Source organism: Bolinopsis microptera, chromosome 9 (genome assembly GCF_026151205.1).
Source record: "Bolinopsis microptera isolate Bmic1 chromosome 9, MBARI_Bmic_1.0, whole genome shotgun sequence".
Classification (NCBI taxonomy): domain Eukaryota; kingdom Metazoa; phylum Ctenophora; class Tentaculata; order Lobata; family Bolinopsidae; genus Bolinopsis; species Bolinopsis microptera.
This window is the reverse complement of record NC_087080.1, coordinates 7,589,090-7,612,782: the sequence shown is the minus strand read 5'-3', so window position 1 is coordinate 7,612,782 and position 23,693 is coordinate 7,589,090. Positions and strand designations below refer to the sequence as shown.

Here is a 23,693-nt window from a genome sequence, read left to right as displayed (position 1 = left end):
AAGTGGTTATATCGACGTCTACACACATAGACGTACAGGTGGAAATTCTGACACAGTAAATTCCCTCAGAGGAACGATTCTCCAAAAATAAAGTATTGGATTAGCTGCAGAATTAGCTGCTTGGAGCAGGGTCTTCATGGCTGAGTAATAGTAGAACTGTTTATCAAATTTGTAGACGTTGAAATATCAATAAGAAAATGTGAAGGCCAGGACGAGAGAAGGTATTATGTAATATGTATTGCAACATGTTTTAGACACTTCTTTTAAATTTAATGCTTCATTGCTTTTCTCTGCAAGAATAAGGTTGTTTACTTTCACTGTGAGTTTTAGAACATCTTAATCCAGGCAACGAAGGGCTGTTCGTTAGTGTGTTGCTACCTGACTATTGCTAGTAGTATTAAACTCTACATGTCCGTCGTTAAACACAAGATGATCCAGCTATATGAGTGGATCAGGATACCAGGACAAGGACAGGGCTGGTTTCAGTGCAAAAACGATTTCCAGATCAGTGACGTTCAGTCGATTTGTATGTTCAGTAGACCCAGCAGACTGAAGATATGTGTGGGAACCTCTACAGGTTAGCGGTATAGTTAGCAGCTAGGTTCGTTTTACAGAGGGCAGAATAAACATTACCGTAATTTTGGGCCAGTTTTAAAGCGACTTTTCATAAAAATACATATTACAAAAGATACAAACTTTGTGCACTTTAAATTTTGTATTTTCAACTTCAATAGAAAAAATATCGTTTTTTTTGCACGCAGAGAAATAAATGTCATCACAGAAAAAACCCATCACAGAAAATCTTTTTAAAAGTTTTTTTTTGCATGCAGAGAAATAAATGTCCATCGTCCATATCGTTTTTGTTTCAAAATAGGTTCCTCCTAATTTAAATTATAAATGTTTTTCTGTTTTTTAAACACTATCTCGTCCAGACACACCAGAGATTTCGCGAGCATCATTTTTAGTTTATCCAGCGTGTTAAGGAACCCATCACAGAAAATTTAAGGAACCAAACCCCTGGATCAGCGACCACAGCGCCATTTTCATAAACGCCACCACCAATCTAAACCTCACCACCAATAACGTCATCACTCATCACCTTCCCCATTTTCCAATCTAATGAGCACTTTATCACCGTTAACCGGCACGTAATCTAGCCCGAGTTCCAATGGCTCCATCTTTCCATCTCCGGTTAGTAGAAGTATCTCCCAGTACTCATTCTGCTCAGAGTCTGCCTCTATTCGGTTTCCGTTAAGCTCAATTTCGAATAATTCCGATCCAGAATAGTCGTACCTGATTTTGAAGTAGCTTCAGCATTTGAAAATAATATAATGTTTGCAATTGGCTAGTTCATGATTATTTTCATGATTATTTTTCTAACGCTAGGACCTTAGGAATAGGTTTTAAAGTTTTGTCGAATTGTTTTATTCGTTTAAATTTTAATCGCTAAAGTACAAAAATCATGATTTAAAATCTTACCATATATCTGATTTATACATCATTTTTCCCAGGTCGGCATCATCAGATCTCGTCATAGTAGTTTCATAATTATAAGGTTCGTTGTTGCGGCCTGAGTCAGCCAAACCACGTCAGTCGTCAGCAAAGACATGTCTTCAAAGACAAGCTGTTTAAACAAATTAAAGACATAATGTTAACGAAACAGATCTCTTGCCAAAGAAAATTGAAAGAAATTGAAATTATTACAATTTTGAATACAATTTCACCACAATTCAAAGTATACCTTACAATAAGTTAAGAAAAGGCTAAATCAATATTACTAGATAAACCCGCCTATTAGCAGTCCCACGACTTAACGGGTGATACTCGTAAAATATCTGTTTACAACCTTACAGGACCGTCGACGAGTCCAACTCGGCGCGCGTCCTGGTAGGTTGTAAACCTACAATCCCACTACCCACACTTCCCGCACATTTTGCAAATAATCGCCTTACTTTAACGATAGACGCAAAGCTACGAAGAATGGTACAGATAGGACAGGATCGTTCGTTATTTTAACCCTAGCCAAAATTAAGTTATCGAGGATAATATGCGATGAAATAGTGAAAATATGCACTCTTCAGGGCAGAGTTTTTCAAATTTAGCACGCGCTTTGGCCACAGCCTGAATTTCAAAAACAGCAAAACGTGTAAAAGGCATAGCTGAGCAATTTGGCAATAGAGATCATTTTCAAACACAGTTTCATGAACGATTAAAATAATACGATTTTAAATGCATATTAATTAAATTATTAGGGCCTGCAAGCAGCTCTTGCGAAATAAGTGTAGTTCGAAAAAGGGATGCATATTGCATTCTATGGAAAAGAATTTCAGGAAATTTGCTTCCAGAATTGAAATCTAGCAATGTGAAATGATAAATCCAGAAAGATTTTGTTGTGCCAATCTAATTAAGGGTCAAAGGAAAAGTCCTGCAAATTTTGAAAAATAATCTCACAGTTAATATAGGTCTCACTCTCAAAGAGGGTACAACATGCAATGAGGGAGAAACTGTACTGGAACAATTCTTGAAAAATTTGTTTTAAGGAACGAATTCTAGCAATGAGGTAATGTAATTTGGACTACAAGGGGCAAACTGTGTCCTACTAATTTACTCCCACGGCAAAAAGAGTAATCAGTAATGTTATCTGAATTTTATACTCGCTAGGCTTCTGAACTTATGATGAATCCAGACATGTAATATGTTTTGTTTTAAAGACCCGAGGGCCACTGTGTCCTACTAATTTACTCCCACGGCAAAAAGAGTAATCAGTAATGTTATCTGAATTTTATAATCGCTAGGTTCCTGAACTTCTGATTAATCCTGACATGTAATATCGGAATATGTAATCAATATAAATTATCAGATTTCTGGTTCATGCCAGCTCACAGCTGGATTGTATCCTGCTAATTTACTTGAAAAAGTTGGCCCCTTTTCGCCCCTTTTCCAGATTTTGTGGGGGGGGGCGGTCGCCCCCCCCTCCTGCCCCCCCCCCTCTTCCTACACCCCTGGTATTGGCTTTATGCCAGAGCTTAGACGTAGCATCTCACTTAGATATTTAAGTGCGACTTTGGGAGTCGAACTTAACATGCACTTGGTATAATGGGCGCAACTGTCGTTTTGAGAATCTGACATGGCGAATCAGATCACGTCACTGATTGGAAACCTGTTAATGGCTTGTTAAGGTGTGGAAAACGGGCGCAGCTGTCTGTACTACCGACAGTCGGTAAGCCATTTCTGGACACAGAGTGAGTCATCTTGCATCTTGTGACAAATGCTAATGCTATGTTGCTCATGAGTCTTTTATTAGGTGCGGTAAAAAAATCGAAATTATGCGGTACCACACCCGACTATAAAGGTTAAATGTGCGGTAAGGTGCGGTAAATTTTTACCAATTATGCGGCAAATGTGCGGCGATTTTTTCGAAATTTGTGCGGGAATTGTGCGGTTTTCTTTTGCATTTTCTCAAGGACTTTGGAAATTCTAAACGTATAACCGCCGCTCTTATCAAAAATAGGTCTGTTTATGTGTTACTGAAGGTGTAGTTCTTTACTAAGACCATGATTGAACCTAATATTGAGATTCAGTTATCTGAAAACAGTGACTTGATCTGGTAGAGATCAGGAGACAGTTATTTGAAGACGCCTCTTGATAGAGTCGATCAGATCCTATGCAGGTATCTTCTGTTTCTTGTGTGGTGAGCTTGATGATGGGTCACTGGAGAGGCCGACGACCAGGCCCCCTTATTATTAGGGGTCCCACGGAGATCAGATCATATCACCAATTAGTGACGTATAATTAGTGATGTGATCCATCAGTAGAATTTAACTGACCTAGAAATGGGCTAGATACAGGGTAGAGTTCACATGTCAACTCTGTACATCATGGCATTGCATTAAGAAGTAAACATGATCTTTAAGATCTGACCGCATGACTCGTATATCACATAAGTGATCGCATTACAAGGGGGAAGCTTCGATTATCGTATATCGAGAGGTAGGTACTACTAAAAGGTACGGGCTTCAGTAAAATAAATCGTTGACACACCCTTTTGATCGCAACGTGTAGCAAGTAAACCGGAAAAAATATGTTAGGCTCATAATGATCATAATGATCATTATGCAAACATTCACATGACGATGACTCGCCCACTTAAGGAATTGTGCGAGAAGATGAACAATCAACAAAGGCAAAGATGAGGAAATAAAATAATGTGTAATGCGTGTTAGGCATAAGGTAAGTTAGGCATAAGGTTAGTTAGGAGTTAATTTGTTAAGTGAAATTGAATCATGAGATTTGGAACAATGGGAACATTGATCAATTGTTAAGACAATATATACAGACAACATCTCATGAGGGTAAAGGAAATATTTCTATGAACGTAGTGATCAGGAGTGTCAGCTTTATACTCGGACGACGAGCCCTCGGTCCCCACAAAAGATAATCTTTAGAATTATAGTTAAGACTAGTAGTACAATCTGTGTAAAAGAACTAATGGTCAGTCTATAAAACACATGAAAAGCAGTGTGCTCCATACCCCTTAGTCTCTAGCTTTGTTATCAAAACACGTGATTCGATCATGTGATGTTATCTCATTGTAAACAGGGTTTATTTGTTTTATTACGTGTAGTATGGTAAAGTATTAACACAATTTAACTAATAATATTATGTGAACAGAGTTGACATGTGAACTCTACTCTGTATCTAGCCCATTTCTAGGTCAATTAAATTCTACTGATGGATCACATCACTAATCATACGTCACTAATTGGTGACATGATCTGATCTCCGTGGGACCCCGAATAATGAGGGGGCCTGGCCGTCGTGCAGCCGGTCACTGTCTGTAGCTGTTCGTCTCTTTAGGAAACGGTCCATGACGTTGTGATGTGATATAGAGTAAGCAGATGATGTGGTGAAGTTACGAATGATAACTGATACACTATAATCGAAGTACGGTAACGACGAGGGTTCCATAACGGCCTGGGTCACGGTCCCGAAAGGGCCTGGGTAACGGTCCCGAAAGGGCCTGGGTCACGGTCCCGAAAAGGCCTGGGTCACGTGGTAACCGGGTCACGTGGCCTAGGCATGAGTTCCAAAAGAGCCTGGGTCACGGTCCCGAAAGGGCCTGGGTCAGGGTCCCGAAAGGGCCTGGGTCAGGGTCCCGAAAGGGCCTGGGTCAGGGTCCCAAAAGGGCCTGGGTCAGGGTCCCGAAAGGGCCTGGGTCACGTGGTAATTGGGTCACGTGGCCTAGGTATGAGTTCCAAAAGGGCCTGGGTCACGGTCCCGAAAGGGCCTGGGTCAGGGTCCCGAAAGGGCCTGGGTCAGGGTCCCGAAAGGGCCTGGGTCAGGGTCCCGAAAGGGCCTGGGTCAGGGTCCCGAAAGGGCCTGAGTCACGGTCCTAAAAGAGCCCGACTTTTAAAATATTTTGGTTTTTACACTCGAAAATCTTAACGCGAAAATTTCAAAATTATGCGAAATTACGCGGAAAATGCTAGATTATGCGGAAATATGCAGAAAATTACAAAATGTTCGGAAATGTGCGGAAAACAATAAATTATGCGGAAATGTGCGGAAAACGGTAAATTGTGCGATCCCGCACCCATCGCACCTAATATGTGCCTCTGAGTCTTTAGGATCTTTCTAGTTAACAGTCCAATAGCCCATTTGTGAATATTGTCATTGTTCGCTCGGCAAAAATCCGTTTTTCAGCCACATCTCCGAAAATAAGCATTATAAGGTAATATATTTCTTCATAATTTGTATATAATTATGGCTATTAGGCACATTTTGGTGTATCAGAATAGTCTCTACGACGTTCCTGGGCTGAAATACAAACATTCGAGGGACTGCAAAACCCTGAAAAAGTGTGTGGCCGAAAACGCCCCTATTGGATTTATTACAAAAATGCAATAGTGGTCAAATGTTTTAAGCATCATCTAAAGAGGTGATAACCGAGAAATCGCTTTTTACACAAAAAAGCAAAAAGCTAATGAGTTTTCCTTTCGTCTCGGACTACAAGTATCACCTCTCTCCTACTCAGGTCAGGGAACGTATCAGACTTAACGGCCGAGTTATATCCCGAGATCTATTCTCCCACTACTTCAACGAGATCTGGGACATGTTCGAGCGGTGTGAGATTGCGGACCTAGAGAACAGTCCTGCTAGATTCCCGTCATTCCTCAAGTACATTGTTGTCATGTCCTACTACGTGTTTATTAAGGTGGGTCACGTGATCAGTTCTGGTGAATTTAAAAATCTTGTTGCTTTTTCCTAAAATAGTCTTATTTTGAACCATTTACATTTCCATCACAGCACTAAACCCTGTCTCACCCATCACTAAACCCTGTCTCACCCATCACTAAACCCTGTCTCACACATCACTAAACCCTGTCTCACCAGGGACAAAAGGATTTCGCGATTATTTTGGCCAAAAATCGCGGTACCGCGAAATTTAACAGGCTGTACATTAAACTATAACATAAAATTTGTCGCGGAGAATGGGAAATTTCGCGATTTTGTACATGCCGCGAAATCCTTTTGTCCCTGTGTCTCACACATCACTAAACCCTGTCTCACCCATCACTAAACCCTGTCTCACCCATCACTAAACCCTGTCTCACCCATCACTAAACCCTGTCTCACCCATCACTAAACCCTGCCTCACCCATCACTAAACCCTGTCTCACCCATCACTAAACCCTGTCTCACCCATCACTAAACCCTGTCTCACCCATCACTAAACCCTGTCTCACCCATCACTAAACCCTGTCTCACCCATCACTAAACGCTGTCTCACCCATCACTAAAGCCTGTCTCACCCATCACTAAACCCTGTCTCACCCATCACTAAACCCTGTCTCACCCATCACTAAACCCTGCCTCACCCATCACTAAACCCTGTCTCATCAGGAGCGGGTAGACGTTGCTGTGATAGAGGTGGGACTAGGAGGGAGGTACGATTGTACTAACGTTGTGGACCACCCTGCTCTCACTGCTATTACTCACCTGGGTTACGACCACTGCTCCATTCTCGGTGAGTGTGCGTGTGTTAGTTACAACATTTGTCGCATGTTGCTTTGTAGTTGTAGATATATTGGGGATTTGCAGAATTGTACCCTTAAGGGGACATACACCAAAAGCTTTTATGCCCTGGCCCTGCTGTTAACGTCATATTAAGAAAGTATACATAAAAACAATAAGATTTGATACATTAAAAATTATTTTTGAGGACCCGCACTTTCGAAAAAATAAATATTTTCTTTTTCGAAATTTTTGGAAATTTTGAGAAGTCTGTCACTGTAATACCGATATTTCGGTTATTTTAAAAGTCTTTTGGCTGATTTTGTTACTGAAGATTACTTACAATCCGTACAAGAAGCCCTTCAAAGGATTTTATAATTAAAATATAGATGACGAAGTTACAGACCAAACAAGGTCGAGAGAAGCAAAATTGAAATTTTTGTAAAAATCAAAGTTGTATATTTTACCATTCACCCAGGTCATAAGATATCGCTTCAAAAATTCTTGTGAGTGTAGCTGATGATCATATCCAACTTTTTGGAACAGGATTTCTCTCAATTTTGAGTTTTAAGGTATGAAATGTGGCCTCAAACGACTTAGTAAAATTCATCGTAAAAAGGGCCAAACATGGCAGATTTAAGGCTTAAAATGCCTATAACTCAAAAAGTATCAGTTTTTTGAAATAATTTTTACAGAATCGTAATCAGCTTGAGAAGACGAATCTTTTAGTACCAAATTTATAATAGTTAAAGACACAAATTTTGTAAAAAAATGTGTACAATTTGTACAAAATTTATACTTGTGTTCGAGCTAGAAAATTATTTAAATCTTTTAGTACCAAATTTATAATAGTTAAAGACACAAATTTTGTAAAAAAATGTGTACAATTTGTACAAAATTTATACTTGTGTTCGAGCTAGAAAATTATTTAAGACAATTTGTCTTCTAAAATCACCTATTTGGTACTAAAAGATTCGTCTTCTCAAGCTGATTACGATTCTGTAAAAATTATTTCAAAAAAACTGATACTTTTTGAGTTATAGGCATTTTAAAGGACCAGTTAACTGAAAAATTTGTAGTCTCCAATTTGGCTAAGATTTAAATCAGCTGTGACAAACTCGTAAAAAATTGTATCGCCGAAAGAACCAACTCTCTAGCTTACGTGTAACGCGTGTTATTGCAATAATAAGCTGTGGCCGCGTGACGTCATAAAGTCCCTCAGTGCGCGCTGGCATAGCGTAATACAATGCACAAATGTTTATCATCGTCAATAAAACACGTGTAACTCACTCAAATTTTAGAGTTATGACTATTTCCCTAGTTCTCCAAAATCCTTATAGTTTTGGCTATCACCCTAACTATATGAATAGCTGATTGGATGTACAGTGCTCACGTCAGGATTTTAAACAGTGACATAAGTTCTTGAACAGTGGCGGGTGAATGTACGGTTAGAAAGTTTCTGCTATTACAAGTGTCATATGTGATAATTTTGGATTGTTTTCATTGCTTCATTAAAACGAAGGGAGACTGTACCGATTATTTTTCCCCAGTCCATGAAACTAATACACAAAATAATGTGCTATATATTAAATATAGCTGATCAGAGTGTAACTCTGTAATATAATATTACAGTTGTTCGGAAGAATGCGAGCAGTCAAATGGTTCGCTATCCTAAAAGACATAGTTCCGAGAGCAATTATATTTCTAGCATAGCGAAATTTCTTACTTTAATCCACACGTGCCAGACAGTACAGGAGACATGAAGTCTGGCTATTTTACGGCCGTTCCCATCGGACCATTAGTAGAAGTAGCTCCTATCAGAACGGTGCCGTGGGAACTGAAAAATACCCGGTATACGTAATACTGATTGGAGTGTACGGTGAGCGGTGTGTTTTGAATGTGACTTACCTAGTTATCGTCCTACTTGTATGATCATCGGTAGGTACATAACATAAATAAACTACTGGTAAAATTAAATACCAAGTGCAAACGTGTTCAGTCAATCGACCCACTGAACAAATATAGAATTTCCAAGACCCTATTATTCTTTGGCCATATATATTGCGGCACGATCGATTCTTAGATGGCTAAACGACATACGTTAATCTATACAATTCTTAAACTATGAGATAGCACTTTAATCTAGAAATACACTTATTATATTACTCCTGATTTTTACATTTCAATTTTCATGTAAAACATTGTAGCCATAGGTTGATCATGGACACTGACAGCTTAATTTTAGATAATAATGATTTATGAGTTTCTCTAAAGTTAACTCTAAACTAGTGTAGTCCAGTCATTTAAGGACATTTATGGAATTGAACCTGCAAATTTTCGTATACTCACGAAATTTTGCAAAGACCTTCTCAAAAGTATGAATAAACGATTTTCGGTTGGAGACATATTGACCACGCCGATATTGACCCAATAACGTAACCGACCCTTTGCTTCTGAAGGTCGTAGACTTCTAAATAGGCTTAAACGAAGCGGCATATGCATGTTTATATAGGAGTTACTGAGCAACAAATGGCCTAAAATCCTTACTCTTCGAGAAATTTGCCAAAAACCATTTTGGGCGTGGTGCTGAGCCCATTTTCGATAGGATCGTGATAGAGTCTTTAGACAGGGTGCAAAAGAACCGCAATTAGCATATTTATATATGACTTACGAAGAAACAGATGCCTTAAAGTGCTTACTTTTTCAGTTATTGGCGAAAAACTGATTTCCGGTTCCAGAAATCATGCAAAAGTATGGGTATCTTGTAAATTGGGCTATGAAGGCCCTACAGATTTTTGAATGATTGCAAATTGTGCAGAATGGCCATGTTTATATACAACTTATGAAGCAACATGTACCCTAAAACACTTATTTTTCGAGTTATTTAGGGGAGAAACATTGTATTATGTCCATTTTTACCTCTAAAATACAGTCTCACGAGCTCTTCTGTGCGCGCAAGGGACTTTATGACGTCATCGCCAAAATAATACAAAAGCTAATTACACGCGTTAGAGAGCAGTTAGAGATTTAGGAATTTCGACTCGTTGCTCAGTTTGCTATTTGTCACAATCTGTCAAAATATGAGGATAACTTTTTTTTGAGTTAACTGGTCCTTTAAGCCTTAAATCTGCCATGTTTGGCCCTTTTTACGATGAATTTTACTAAGTCGTTTGAGGTCACATTTCATACCTTAAAACTCAAAATTGAGAGAAATCCTGTTCCAAAAAGTTGGATATGATCATCAGCTACACTCACAAGAATTTTTGAAGCGATATCTTATGACCTGGGTGAATGGTAAAATATACAACTTTGATTTTTACAAAAATTTCAATTTTGCTTCTCTCGACCTTGTTTGGTCTGTAACTTCGTCATCTATATTTTAATTATAAAATCCTTTGAAGGGCTTCTTGTACGGATTGTAAGTAATCTTCAGTAACAAAATCAACCAAAAGACTTTTAAAATGACCGAAATATCGGTATTACAGTGACAGACTTCTCAAAATTTCCAAAAATTTCGAAAAAGAAAATATTTATTTTTTCGAAAGTGCGGGTCCTCAAAAATAATTTTTAATGTATCATATCTTATTGTTTTTATGTAGACTTTCTTAATATGACGTTAACAGCAGGGCCAGGGCATAAAAGCTTTTGGTGTATGTCCCCTTAATTGCGCGCAGAGCTTAAGAACTGTAAATGGTATTTTTCTGCATTCTAGATATTTATACGTAGTCTATGTAAATTAATGTATTTCAATGATTTATTTCCCTGTAATGTCACGTGATCTTACATAACTCCCGTCCAGGCTACACGATAGAGGAGATAGCAAACGAGAAGGCGGGTATAATGAAAGAAGGGGTCCCAGTGTTAACAGTTAACCAGCACTATACTGCTAGCTATCCTGTACTGGAAAGAGAGGCTAGAGAGATGAGTACTGCTGTTATTAGGGGTAAGTAAAGTGGTTTGTTAGTGAACTTTCCGTTCCTGTAATTGGCCTATCTACAATATATATAGGTAACTTTTGGCAAGGTCAACAGTTTAATCGTGTTATCGTTTCACTGCGCATTTGACAATATTGATCGGCAAATTAGATATGACGAAAAAATGCATTAGAAACTGATAAAATGTTGGCCACAATTTCAAAATTTGAATTTTCTCACTAAAAATGACTCACTCTACACGAAAACTATTCATACTATAATAATCAATTATAAGTGTCGGTTGTGCATTAATTAGGCACACATTTTAATATTTGTTCCTTTTTTGAGTTCTAGTTTCTCACCATTCCTTTAGACGTCTCCAGATCTCTCTGTCTCACCTTCTCTCCCTGTGTTCTGAACTGTTTTGACCTGAGCTACTCTTTTATTGAACATATTCGTTACAGACAATCTCATTTCCTCCATCCTCCATAAGTACAGCAACGGGTTCAGGGCCGCATTGAGAACTGTGCAGAATATCTCGCTAATTGTGAAGCTGTAGAAGAACATGAACTCGTTAGAGAAAACCGGTCCAGGGTACGGGATTGATAAGATGGTGACCGAGACGGTGAAGAGCATAAAGTTTATGAAGGTCAATGAGTTGCAGATAAGGAAAACTGCAGCAAAGTACGATATTGTAACAGATGCCTCGTGTTTCTTTCTGTGAGACAGAGTCTGAACAAGTTGCTTTTGCCTGAGCTTGGTCACGGTTACCACAAAAGCGAGAAATACAGCTAGGGGTGGTATTCCCACGCATATGCTATAATTTGCAAAGTACATTGTTTTTACCGGCGATTTATCTATCCATCGTATGCAATATCCACACCCGGGGCTGTAGAACCCGATTGCGATCATGAAGTAGAGAGTTGTCCATGCAATGTGGTACAGAAAATAAATTCCGAGTGAGATCAGAACTGCTTTTTTGTTGACCTTGTAAAAAGGAAAAACAATCACAATTGCTCGTGATATGGACTGCAACATGACAGCGAACATGGACATTTGCTGTAGCATTTGGAAGACGAAATACCAACCAAAGCAGAATGTAGGATCCGCAAATGGCCCGGGTTTCCTCGTGGTCAACATGGTGCCCATAACAGGCAAATGAATAACACTGGAACAAGCATCAATGGTGCAAGCTATGAGATACAGAAGGGTCGACAACCCTTTTTTCTTTGACTTGTGGAAGTGCCTCCAAGCCAGACAATTTCCTGGTAGTCCAATTATCAGACAGAGACCCAGACCTAGAGCCAGTAATCCATCGTAAATCCGGAACGGAAGAGTTTCTTTTAACCGCTGGTCAAGAGTTGATGCTGTTGATTCTGTCGTCATTTTACCTGTACTATTGTTTATTTAAAAAATATAGAATTCATAAGTATTGGAAATTTGAAGGGAAGGGTCTTCAAGAAGGTATGACCATAATATCACCTGGGATATTGCCAAATGGCCAAGCTCTTTTATAATGTATTTTTATCTTCTGTGTATCTTGGGATTACTTCCATGCTATGAATGCACAATCCACATCCATCCCTCGGACTCAAGCCATCGTGTGGACTCAGGACTGTTAATACTTTAATTACAGCACGAACAAGGGCTAGAGCTTGCTACAGGCGCGGTAAATTGGGGTTTACGGTAAATCAAGGTTTAACTGTATAACGTTTTTATTCTGGAATGCTGTTGGAGAATAAGGTTTAGGTCAAAAGGTCGTTCACTAGCAGAAGGAAGATCTACTGATCCTAGAATCTGTGATTTTATCAATCGGTTTACCACGCAGAAAAATATCGTGATAATCAATAAGTATGGAGTTTAATGTGGCGAACATACCGATTTATAAAGGTAGCGATTATAGTTTTAGACGATCACGCACAAGAAATAATTATATTTATAACCAGCTGCAAGCATATTCTGTCTAGAACAATTTTAGTTTTTTATCATACTTTGTAAACGGATTAAAAACTAATTTTCTAGCGTTGCTAGTGACAAATAAAAAATCTGGATTATATTCATGACCCTCAACCCTGGGTTTTAATTGTTTCAGGCAATTGATACAAGACAAAAACTAAGGATATTATTCAATAAACTGACTTTTATATTAAATATTCTTATCGATGGATTTTAAATCTACCTCAGACCCTTAAGTATCATACTATCTTACACGAATGCAGGCAAAACAATTTCTTTTGCCCCTTACTTGTTAGCGTTGCTAGGCAATATGAGACAAAATACTAAAGAACTTGAATCAACAAACTGAATGGAAAAAGATAATCGATGGAGTTTTCCGAACTCCCTTAAGAACGAATGCCCATTGCTTATAAGATTTGTTGAGTGATCAAACAAAAATACAGTAGTGTAGACTGGCTGTGCAAACAAAGGGAACTGACTTTCTTAGTAATACAACAATCTGTTCCAGAGTACTGTAGGGCGCAAATATACCGACTAATAGCGAGGACAAATTAAAAGTGCTCCACTTCTGCTTATTTGTTGACCACTCACATGACCAAAACAACCAACCTTTATCACGAATTCAGGACTCGCCAATTATCTGAACAATACGTGGCAATTTATCAAACGGTTTACCACGCAGAAAAATACCGTGATAATCAATAAGTATGGAGTTTAATGTGGCGAACATACCGAACATACCGATTTATAAAGGTAGCGATTATTGTTTTAGACGATCACGCACAAGAAATAATTATATTTATAACCAGCTGCCAGCATATTCTGTCTAGAACAATTTTAGTTTTTATCATACTTTGTAAACGGATTAAAAACTAATTTTCTAGCGTTGCTAGTGACAAATAAAAAATCTGGATTATATTCACGACCCTCAACCCTGGGTTTTAATTGTTTCAGGCAATTGATACAAGACAAAAACTAAGGATATTATTCAGTAAACTGACTTTTATATTAAATATTCTTATCGATGGATTTTAAATCTACCTCAGACCCTTAAGTATCATACTATCTTACACGAATGCAGGCAAAACAATTTCTTTTGCCCCTTACTTGTTAGCGTTGCTAGGCAATATGAGACAAAATACTAAAGAACTTAAATCAACAAACTGAATGGAAAAAGATAATCGATGGAGTTTTCCAAACTCCCTAAAGAGCGAAATATTCAATCTGCCTTAAATCCCTAAATACCAAATAGATTACCCAGATTATGATTAAATCTTTGTGGCGTGTGTTAGAGCATTAGAACTGCCAAACTTGTGGTCCACCCAAAGCTAAAATAATTCACATAAGATAGTAAAACGTTTCAGTTTGAATTGTTAGTGGAAACTGGGGTTCTTAAAACTTATAAAGCATTACTTAGCTGACATTATAAAATGTTATCGAGGCTAAGAGAGAGACGCAGCAGCATTGGAAGAAGTGAGATGGGTCCTGGAGCAGATGGTGGTCGAGGAAATTATTAACAAAACATACTTATCCACTTATCAATGCTAATGAGTAATGATATTGTACTGACAACGGAGAGTGTAACTGTAAGGGACAATATAAGGTCTGCCCCGCTATAATAAATTTTAAACATTTAAAATTTGTTATATAACAAGATAATTATGGTTTTTTTAAAACTATCATTAGTGTAAACCAAAGACCTTGGAATTCATTGTCATGGTGGGGAATGCGAAGGACAATATAATTTTGTGATGCTAAGGACGACCCCGCAAAGGCTGGATGGCCTGTGTACTCGAGGATGCGGCTGACTTTACAGGTGTCACTGTCGATAACATCAGCAGAGACGGGGGGATCATATGATCAGAATCGTACATGACGTTGGGTGGGTGTGTCATATTTTCTTCCAAAACGCAGTTAGTACTCTTGTACTAAGTGGTGGTTCTGCTGCTCATTTCCCAGAAAAACAGCTGGTACATGGTACTAAAGGGTTCATTTTTTGGTTGTCCAACCCCAAAAAAACCATTTTAGCTCAAATTTCAATTTTGGGAATGGGTTTTGAGGTTTTTTTGAGTTTTTTTTTGGGTTTTTAATTTTTAATATTTTTTGTAACTTTTTATCTAATTCGACTACATTGTAAACAAAACCCCTACTAAATAGTGAGTATAAATTGCCCATTTCCAATGTTTGATGAGCTGTTTAAAGCAATTTATAGGTGGGTATCTTATTTTATATACCCAGACTCAGTTAGTACCGTGATTTCTCAACAGTTAGTACCGCAAAAGGGGGTGCGTGTCCTTAATATTATCCGAAAAATCAGTTTGTACCGTGAAGGGGGTAGGTGGGTCCTTTTTGTAAAGTCTAAAACTGCACTTAGTCGACGTCACGTACGGCACTTAGAACCTGATCACCCATGGAGGAACATTTTACACCGTAGAAGAGATGTGTGTGATGCACGCCACTCCAACGATTAGGAGGAGACCTCTTCATGTAGCATGTATGTACTATGTTTGTATGTTATGTAACTTGGAGTCGCTAAATTAATTCGACGAATAGCCGGTTTGACAAGACGAAGAACAGGCTGCAATTTAAAGAGCTCAACAAGTGATGAGGGCGGGAGAACAATAGAGCTCTGAAGGAGTGCTTTAGTAGACAGCCGAAACGTCGATTATTTCATTTAAATTTTCACCAGTCATTTGCCTTGTTACACTTTGTCTGTCGGGAGCCGTGATGCTCCCTACTGATCACTAGAATGTTAAAAACTCACGCTCGGCCTTACGAGATTTATGTCAATTTGAATAATGACAATTCCGTTTACAATGGTATAATCTGAATAATAATGGTATAGAAATTACTTACCGGACCAATTAATTAACTTGTAAATGAACCTACACAAACAGTTGTAAGTGTCTTAAATTAAGGTCGTATGACTTGCCTATGGTGCACGTAAAGTATTGAATTGCAGAGAAGAACGTCAAATATGAAAACAAGTTTCAAAATAAAAATCTTTAATTTTATAAAATGATTTTGTGAGCGACTATTTAATAGGGGGTCGTTCACATATTACAACATAATCACTTTGGACAATTCTTAACCCCCCCCCCCCCCTCCTTAATCAGTTGTACACATAGCTATTGTGTCAAAATTACACAAGCGTAATCATTTGGAAACCCCCTCCCTCACGGTTGATTACGTGATATGTGAACGACCCCTAGATAAATTTACTATTTACTAACCATCCAATAGAATAAAAAACACAACATATTTGATTATTTAACTATCTGGAGTTTTACCCGGCAACCGATCAATTCTGGGAGATCTCAGATCTGTCTCTTCTGTTTCATTTCGTTAACCCACTTTTAGTTCTCACTTTTCCCTCGGACCTCTCCTTGAGTCCTCTTCCTGTGTTCTGAACTGGCCGGGTCCTCACTCGACCGGCCGGGACCTGCCTCAACCGCTTTATGGATATTGTCAAATCGGAATATTTCTTTGATAGACAATCTCATTTCCTTCATCCTCCATAGGTAGAGCAGTGGGTTTAGAGAAGCGTTTAGGACTGGACAGAAGATCTCACTTATTGGCCAACTGTAGAAAAACATGAACTCGTTAGAGTATATCTTCCCCGGGTAGCTGCCATACAGTGATGTGGCAGTAAAAAGCATGATGTTCATGAAGGTTATTGAATTGCAGAGAAGAAAAAGTGCTGCAAAGTATGATATCGTTACAGATGCCTCGTGTTTATTGCTGTGAGAGTGATTCATATCGGTTCTACTCTCCCTCAGCTTGATCACGGATGTCACAAAAGCAAATAACACAGCTAAGGGTGGTACACCAACGCAAAGGCTATAATTTGCAAAGTACATTGTTTTTACCGCCTGCGTTTTGGGTGTCTGATCATACCCGATCCATCTCGCACAATAACCCCCTCCTGGACTGTAGAAACCGGTTGAGTTCATAAAGTAGAGAGTTGTCCATGATATGTGGAACAGAAAGTAAATTACGAGCGAGATCAGAACTGCTTTTTTGTTGACCTTGTAAAAAGGAAAAACAATCACAATTGCTCGTGATATGGGACTGGCAACATTACAGCAAACATGACATTTGCTGGGGCAAGTAATTGGAGGGTTACGAAAATACCAACCAGGTGCAGAATGAATAATTTCCGCAAATGGTCCAGTTATTTTCCGCGTTTCAACATGCTGAAAATTACTGGCAAATGAATACCAATCAACAACTGGTCAAAAGTGCAAGCTATCTGATACAGAATGGGTTGACAACCTTTTTTCATTCTTTGAGTTGTGGAATTGCCTCCAGGCAGACAATTTTCTGGTAGTTCCAACTATCGAGACAAAGACCCAGACCTAGAGCTAGTAATCCATCGTAAATCCGGTATCGAAGATCCACTTAGTAGGAGGCTTGGACATTCTGAGTTGGTGGTACATCGTCCATATCACCTGCATTGTGGTTTATTTAAAAAACCAGCGAATGCTAAATACCCGTTTGTGTGATTTCTGGAATGAAAACACAAAGAAAGGAGTTCAGAAGGAAGTACAACAGGTACTCCAGACCATTGTCATAACAATGTTTAATAATTCAGTGAGCAATGAGCATTGTAAGCTTAGGGGGGGGGGGGGGGGGGGTGGGGGGGGGGGGGGTGGGGGGGTGGGGGGGGGGGGGGGGGGGGGGGGGGGGGGGGGGGGGGGGGGGGGGGGGGGGGGGGGGGGGGGGGGGGGGGGGGGGGTGGGGGGGGGGGGGGGGGGGGGGGGGGGGGGGGGGGGGGGGGGGGGGGGGGGGGGGGGGGGTGGGGGGGGGGGGGGGGGGGGGGGGGGGGAGGGGGGGTGGGGGGGGGGGGGGGGGGGGGGGGGGGGGGGGGGGGGGGGGGGGGGGGGGGGGGGGGGGGGGGGGGGGGGGTGGGGGGGGGGGGGGGGGGGGGGGGGGGGGGGGGGGGGGGGGGGGGGGGGGGGGGGGGGGGGGGGGGGGGGGGGGGGGGGGGGGGGGGGGGGGGGGGGGGGGGGGGGGGGGGGTGGGGGGGCGGGGGGGGGGGGGCGGGGGGGGGGGGGGGGGGGGGGGGGGGGGGGGGGGGGGGGGGGGGGGGGGGGGGGGGGAGGGGGGGGGGGGGGGGGGGAGGGGGGGGGGGGGGGGGGGGGGGGGGGGGGGGGGGGGGGGGGGGGGGGGGGGGGGGGGGGGGGGGGGGGGGGGGGGGGGGGGGGGTGGGGGGGGGGGGGGGGGGGGTGGGGGGGGGGGGGGGGGGGGGGGGGGGGGGGGGGGGGGGGGGGGGGGGGGGGGGGGGGGGGGGGGGGGGGGGGGGGGGGGGGGGGGGGGGGGGGGGGGTGGGGGGGGGGGGGGGGGGGGGGGGGGGGGGGGGGGGGGGGGGGGGGGGGGGGGGGGGGGGGGGGGGGGGGGGGTGGGGGGGGGGGTGGGGGGGGTGGGGGGGGGGGGGGGGGGGGGGGGGGGGGGGGGGGGGGGGGGGGGGGGGGGGGGGGGGGGGGGGGGGGGGGGGGGGGGGGGGGGGGGGGGGGGGGGGGGGGGGGGGGGGGGGGGGACATGGGTATTTTTTTGTGAAACTTGAATTCGAGAGAGGCAGTTTACCAACTAACTAGGCCGAGTGACCGAACTTTGAGGGGGTCCTGCGGACCCCAACCGCCAAAACGGTGCTTGCGGGGCAGCCACGCCAATATTTGGTTGCAAAATAGGCCCAATTTAGGCCAAATACCCTGAAGCATGCCCAAACCCAGGTTTTATGGTGGCTCTACTTGTAGCTAGTGGTCCCCTAAACTCTAATATGAAATTTCCATCAAGATTGGACAAAAATGAATGAGTTATGAGCCAAAAACCATATGCCCATATTTGGCATGTCAACGCACCAAATTTGGTAGATTTCTTCCCATAAATTAGTCAGAACATCAATATATTTGGATGAAGACTAACGTTATATGAACACAGGATAGCCTAAACTACATATCTCTGTAAGTATAAGCTTTATATCTGTTTAAATGTGGAATACTAAGGCCAAAATACCTGCAAAAAATGAACAAAACTTCCCGAATCACATTCGTTCGCGATATACGCGGAATTGATTTCATCAATTTGGAAATAACTCAATCAGTTTACAAAATTTTTGCATGAAATTTTCGGAATCGACTCTAAATCGCATTTTCGACCTTATTCCAAAAATATTTGGCGGCCAAATTCTGAATTTTGCACTGCTAAATTGGGCCTAATTTGGACCAAATATTGGCGTGGCTGGCTTACCGCAGGCAGCCGATTGGCGTGTTGGTCGCGCGGGACCCCCTCAAAATTCGGTCACTGCTATCACGATTTCAAGTTTCACAAAAAAATACCCTTGGCCAACAAACCCCCCCCCCCCCCCCCCCCCGCCCGGCCCTGAATCTGTACAATGTCTCATATGGCCTCCTGAATTAAAACATTGATATGGTCAATGGTGGTCTGGTACTGTGTACTTCCTTCGACTCCTTTCTTTGTGTTACATTCCAGAATTTCACACAAACGGGTATTTAACATTCGCTGACAGATTACATGTTACCCCTTAGGCCTTAAGTGGTGTAATGAGGATATATTTACATAATATCTTCTATACCTGGCCTCACCATGGGAACAAGAATGCTGAGTTAGGTTACCTCTTAATGAACAACAGTTGAATTGAAAGCTTATAACAAAGAAATTATCTCCATTACATTACGATAGCAAATGGGCAGAATAGGACTTACGAGAGTCAAACTGACATCAGGTTGAGAAACATTACCATTACATAGCTCAGAAACAGGAGCTGTTCAAGTAAATTGTTTAAGGATAATTGTTTAATGAATAATTAATATTCTGCCACTAACTGAGTGACTAATCGAGAGATTGTGATTTTAGACCTTATTGATAATCTTGGTCAAGTGGATAACTTACAACGAACTGCAGAGAATTAAGTATCTAATGGGTGTAATTGGCTAGTCAGGAATCTGTGTGCCACTCTGACCACTAATCAAATACCTTTACAATCAGCTCAAAAATAAATCAGTACCTTTCACAAGAATATTTTATTTACAAAAAGGCGAACTAGGATAAATCCATAAAAAACATCTATTGGTAGAGACGAATAAGGAACTGCTAGTTTTACCAACTTATGCTGAAAGATTAATACTATTACCGTCAGTCACCAACTACTTATGTAGGTATGACAGAGAAACCTTTGATTTTAACGAACAAAAGAGACCGAGCGGTAAAGTAATGTACGTAAGAGAACGTTAGAAATGTATCCGAGATAACTAGATCATTGGTCGATTATGAAAGTTTTTCCGAGTGAACAAAACATCTGCTCAATATACACTGAGAAAAGAGAAAAGTTGTTAAAGTATTTTAAGTCACATCGGGGGGAACCAGGGTCCCTGAGTCGGCACCAAATTTATCTAAGCAATCTCAGAAGCCGAGTTGAGCTTTTATTTAACAACATTTCGTATTTTTTTCGGACCAACTGGGTACACTGGTTTAACACCACTGTATCATATTGTATGACTATGTGGCAGATTCAATCAAGAATAGTCATTATCACGAATTATGAAGTATTAACGATGACTGTCGAAATTTAGAAAATTTCATAAATTGGATTATCAACATGGTTGCCGGGCCTGATGAAACTGGAAGAATAATATAAAACTGTGCAGTAACTCAGTAAGTTAGATACTTTCAACGCTGCTGTATATCAAACTAGAAAATATTTTCAAGGAATTTTAATTAAATCATTAATACACTAATTTATAACTTCTCTTCATCATATTATACCACTACTGAACCTTCATAGCTCAATAATAGTAAAGTTCCAAGTATTCCTTAATAAATCTAAAGTTAAGCTAATTAAGCTAATTAATCTAAAGTTTTTACTGCATTAAGATCATTAGTCACATCGAATTGTTATATGTCTATATGTTATGTCTAGATGAGAGCTAATCATGACGTATCAGTATCACAAAGCAACGAAACATACAGTTCTGCACTTTAACTGGCCTTCACAAGTGTACAAGTGCAATATTACATGCTAACACTCTAACACAATGTTTTATTCTTACTTAAACTTTCCCTCACTTCCGACCTTCATTAAAGACTCTAAAGTCTAAATCAGAATTACAAAATGGCACTAAGAGAACTGTGGCACAACCTTGCTTTAAATCGCGAGTGAAAATCTGCAAGCTAAAAGTAAATTTGTTGACAGCTACAGATACTTTATAGTATAGACAATTTAAGGTTCACTCACGACGCAATAGCGGAGATATGATACATAACCTAATGAACAGTCCAAGTAACATCTGAATGCTTTCTCGTCTGAGTGTTTTTTAAATTAGTCTTTCAAGTTTGCAACTTTTCAGTAACCCCCAATTATCGAAAATATGAGAATGTTTGCTGTCCTGTATTTTTCACGTTGTCCTAGTACGTCCCCACGAGTCTGTTTTTCTCAAGCTGGACGCCGCCCCTAAATCTGGAACTCACCACCCATCCCCTATCCCTTGTATGGGAAAACAGGAATTTGGGGAAAGGAAAAGGCCGCGGTAAATCGGGAAAGTGCGGTAAATCGCGGTTTTTACTGTGAGTTAATACGACGGTTTTTTAAATAACACTATTTCTCAGGCAAACTCCTTACAAAAAACAGTTTTAATAAATCCAATGAAAAGATACGAATAGATATATCATATATATATATATAATACTTATATATCACAAGATTGAATTCACAGCGGTAAAATTCCAGACTGACGATGGAAGAAAAACTATTGTATTATATTCGGGTCTCAAAGTCTCGAGACAAATCTCAGATATTAACGGAACAAAAGCTACCATTGACAGAACGAAAACTCCGTTTATATAACAATGCACTTCAAATTGCACTTAAGACTTGCAGCTTTTTCACAACATTTAACTGAGTCTTGGGCATAATGACGAACAATAAACGGTTTGGACAATACGCAGAGATAGTAGGGATGAACACTGTTCATTTAACTGGTCTAGTCAGTTTATCCCATTTTCAGGGATAAACACTGCGTTGATAATTTCTTTGATAATAATTGGTGCTGATTTATGATCCTTACTACTGCAGTACCAGTCTAGTGAATACTGATAACCTGCCTGAGTCGATTAAAGATTTGCTGATTCACAAGTAAAACTAAGAGATATTTGGTACGATTGTCTTTATATGACCAGTTTAAGGTCGCTTAATAATGATTGCCAATACAATCAGACGTAGCAAGCGCTTGAAATTTGTTCAGATGTTAATAAGGTAATAAACAATTTGACAGATCAAAACATCTGCACTAATAGTAATTCGTCACAACCAAAAGAGACAGTGTCAAAACTTAAAAACCCTTTAACAAAATTAACACGGAATTGTGCAAGTAACAAAGTGTCCAAAGTTCGGCTTCTAATTTTGTTAGAGGCTGGATAATTACTTCTCTAATGAGTAATGAGTACACATTCTGTTGTTGTGACTTATTTACCACCTGTCCTAATGCTAATAAACCTCATGAAGCCACTGTGTGGAAGATAATATTTCACAAAATATGGTCGCTCGCTAAATATTATGGTGATTCATCTGGCAACAAAATTCGGTTTCTTTAGATTTAATCACTCAGGTATGACCACTATTTTTGCCATCTTTAAAATGTAGCCCGACAAAAGCAAGGTACGACTATTTGACCGAGCCTGATGCGGAGATGACCACATTAACTACCGAACGTCACAACTCACAATATAAGCATTCAATTTGAAGCAAACTAGCGGTAAAAAATGGAATTATCATTCCTGTCGGTCTCGAATTGTGAAGCTTAAAGGAGACAATTTTGCCGTCGATGGTCTCTATTTCAATTGCATTCAAAACATTCTGTTATCACCGCGCGCCACCTATTACAAACATTTCTTATTTTCTCACGATTTCCCAAAAATTTAAGAATACCTCGGGCAATCAGATAATAAATACCAAAATGGTAGAAAACTGTCATCGACTTATTATGCAGCCAATAGCAATATTAAAATTAGAGTTATTCAGCTCTTAATAAAGTAATAATAATCTGCTAATGTACAAACCCGCCCAGATAAACATTAAACATGGTAATGTCATGTAAGGCTTCATATTTTATATTTTAGCATAAACACATTCTTCCTCTTTTCCTTTAATCCGTCCTCCCTTTTTTTATCATCGTCATCATGATAATAGTTCTTAATTAACCTGATCCCAACTCAACCAGTATTGAGGTTAATTCTATAATCAATTATTAACCAGACTACCACAATAATTATTATTAATATTTAAAAAATAATATTAAACATTGCACCCTCATTGCCTCCGTTGTCCCACTACCCCAACCCGCCGACTCTGAACTCAGACACCTGGTCAGATAACATTTCCCTGTCACTGCAGATAGCTAAACATTGGCTCAACTTGAATCCCCTCATCACCAGGTAATACATCTGTATCACTTAACTTACTAATTTAAGGGAACTATTAAAACTGAGCACATGATGCTAGCTCCCGCGGACATCTTTGCTTCATTTTTAATATAGAGTACCAAGCCACCGAGGAGTCATCTCCAACAAAAACTTGGATAAAACTTTGCAATGCTGAACCATTTCAGAAAAAGTTGCCCGTAGTCCCGTGGAGAATGTTATTTAGGGATTAATGTTTTATGGGGTCTCGTTGATGACCAGCGTTTCCTCAGATCAATTTTTTGCTTTTGATCTTACAGGGAGATGAGGTTGACCCGAAGTAAATATCTCGCTGAGTGTTCATATTTATGTAAACGAAATATTTTTGATCTCTAC

General features: G+C 40.5%; 1 protein-coding gene and 1 long non-coding RNA gene across 2 annotated transcripts; one reads left to right on the top strand and one right to left on the bottom strand.

Annotated features, from left to right (window-relative positions):
• Positions 1–696: 696 nt before the first annotated feature.
• LOC134820809 (uncharacterized) lies at positions 697–1,570 on the bottom strand. Its single transcript, XR_010160927.1, has 2 exons — positions 1,480–1,570; positions 697–1,293 (listed from the first exon to the last, which is right to left on the bottom strand). It is a non-coding gene; the product is annotated as an uncharacterized LOC134820809 (long non-coding RNA).
• A 4,413-nt stretch (positions 1,571–5,983) lies between these two features.
• Positions 5,984–23,337, top strand: LOC134821355 (folylpolyglutamate synthase, mitochondrial-like). Its single transcript, XM_063832098.1, has 4 exons — positions 5,984–6,214; positions 6,904–7,027; positions 10,814–10,957; positions 23,213–23,337. Exons 1-4 carry the CDS (start codon positions 5,984–5,986, stop codon positions 23,335–23,337), a joined length of 624 nt encoding a protein of 207 aa, XP_063688168.1.
• The last annotated feature ends 356 nt before the right edge of the window (positions 23,338–23,693 follow it).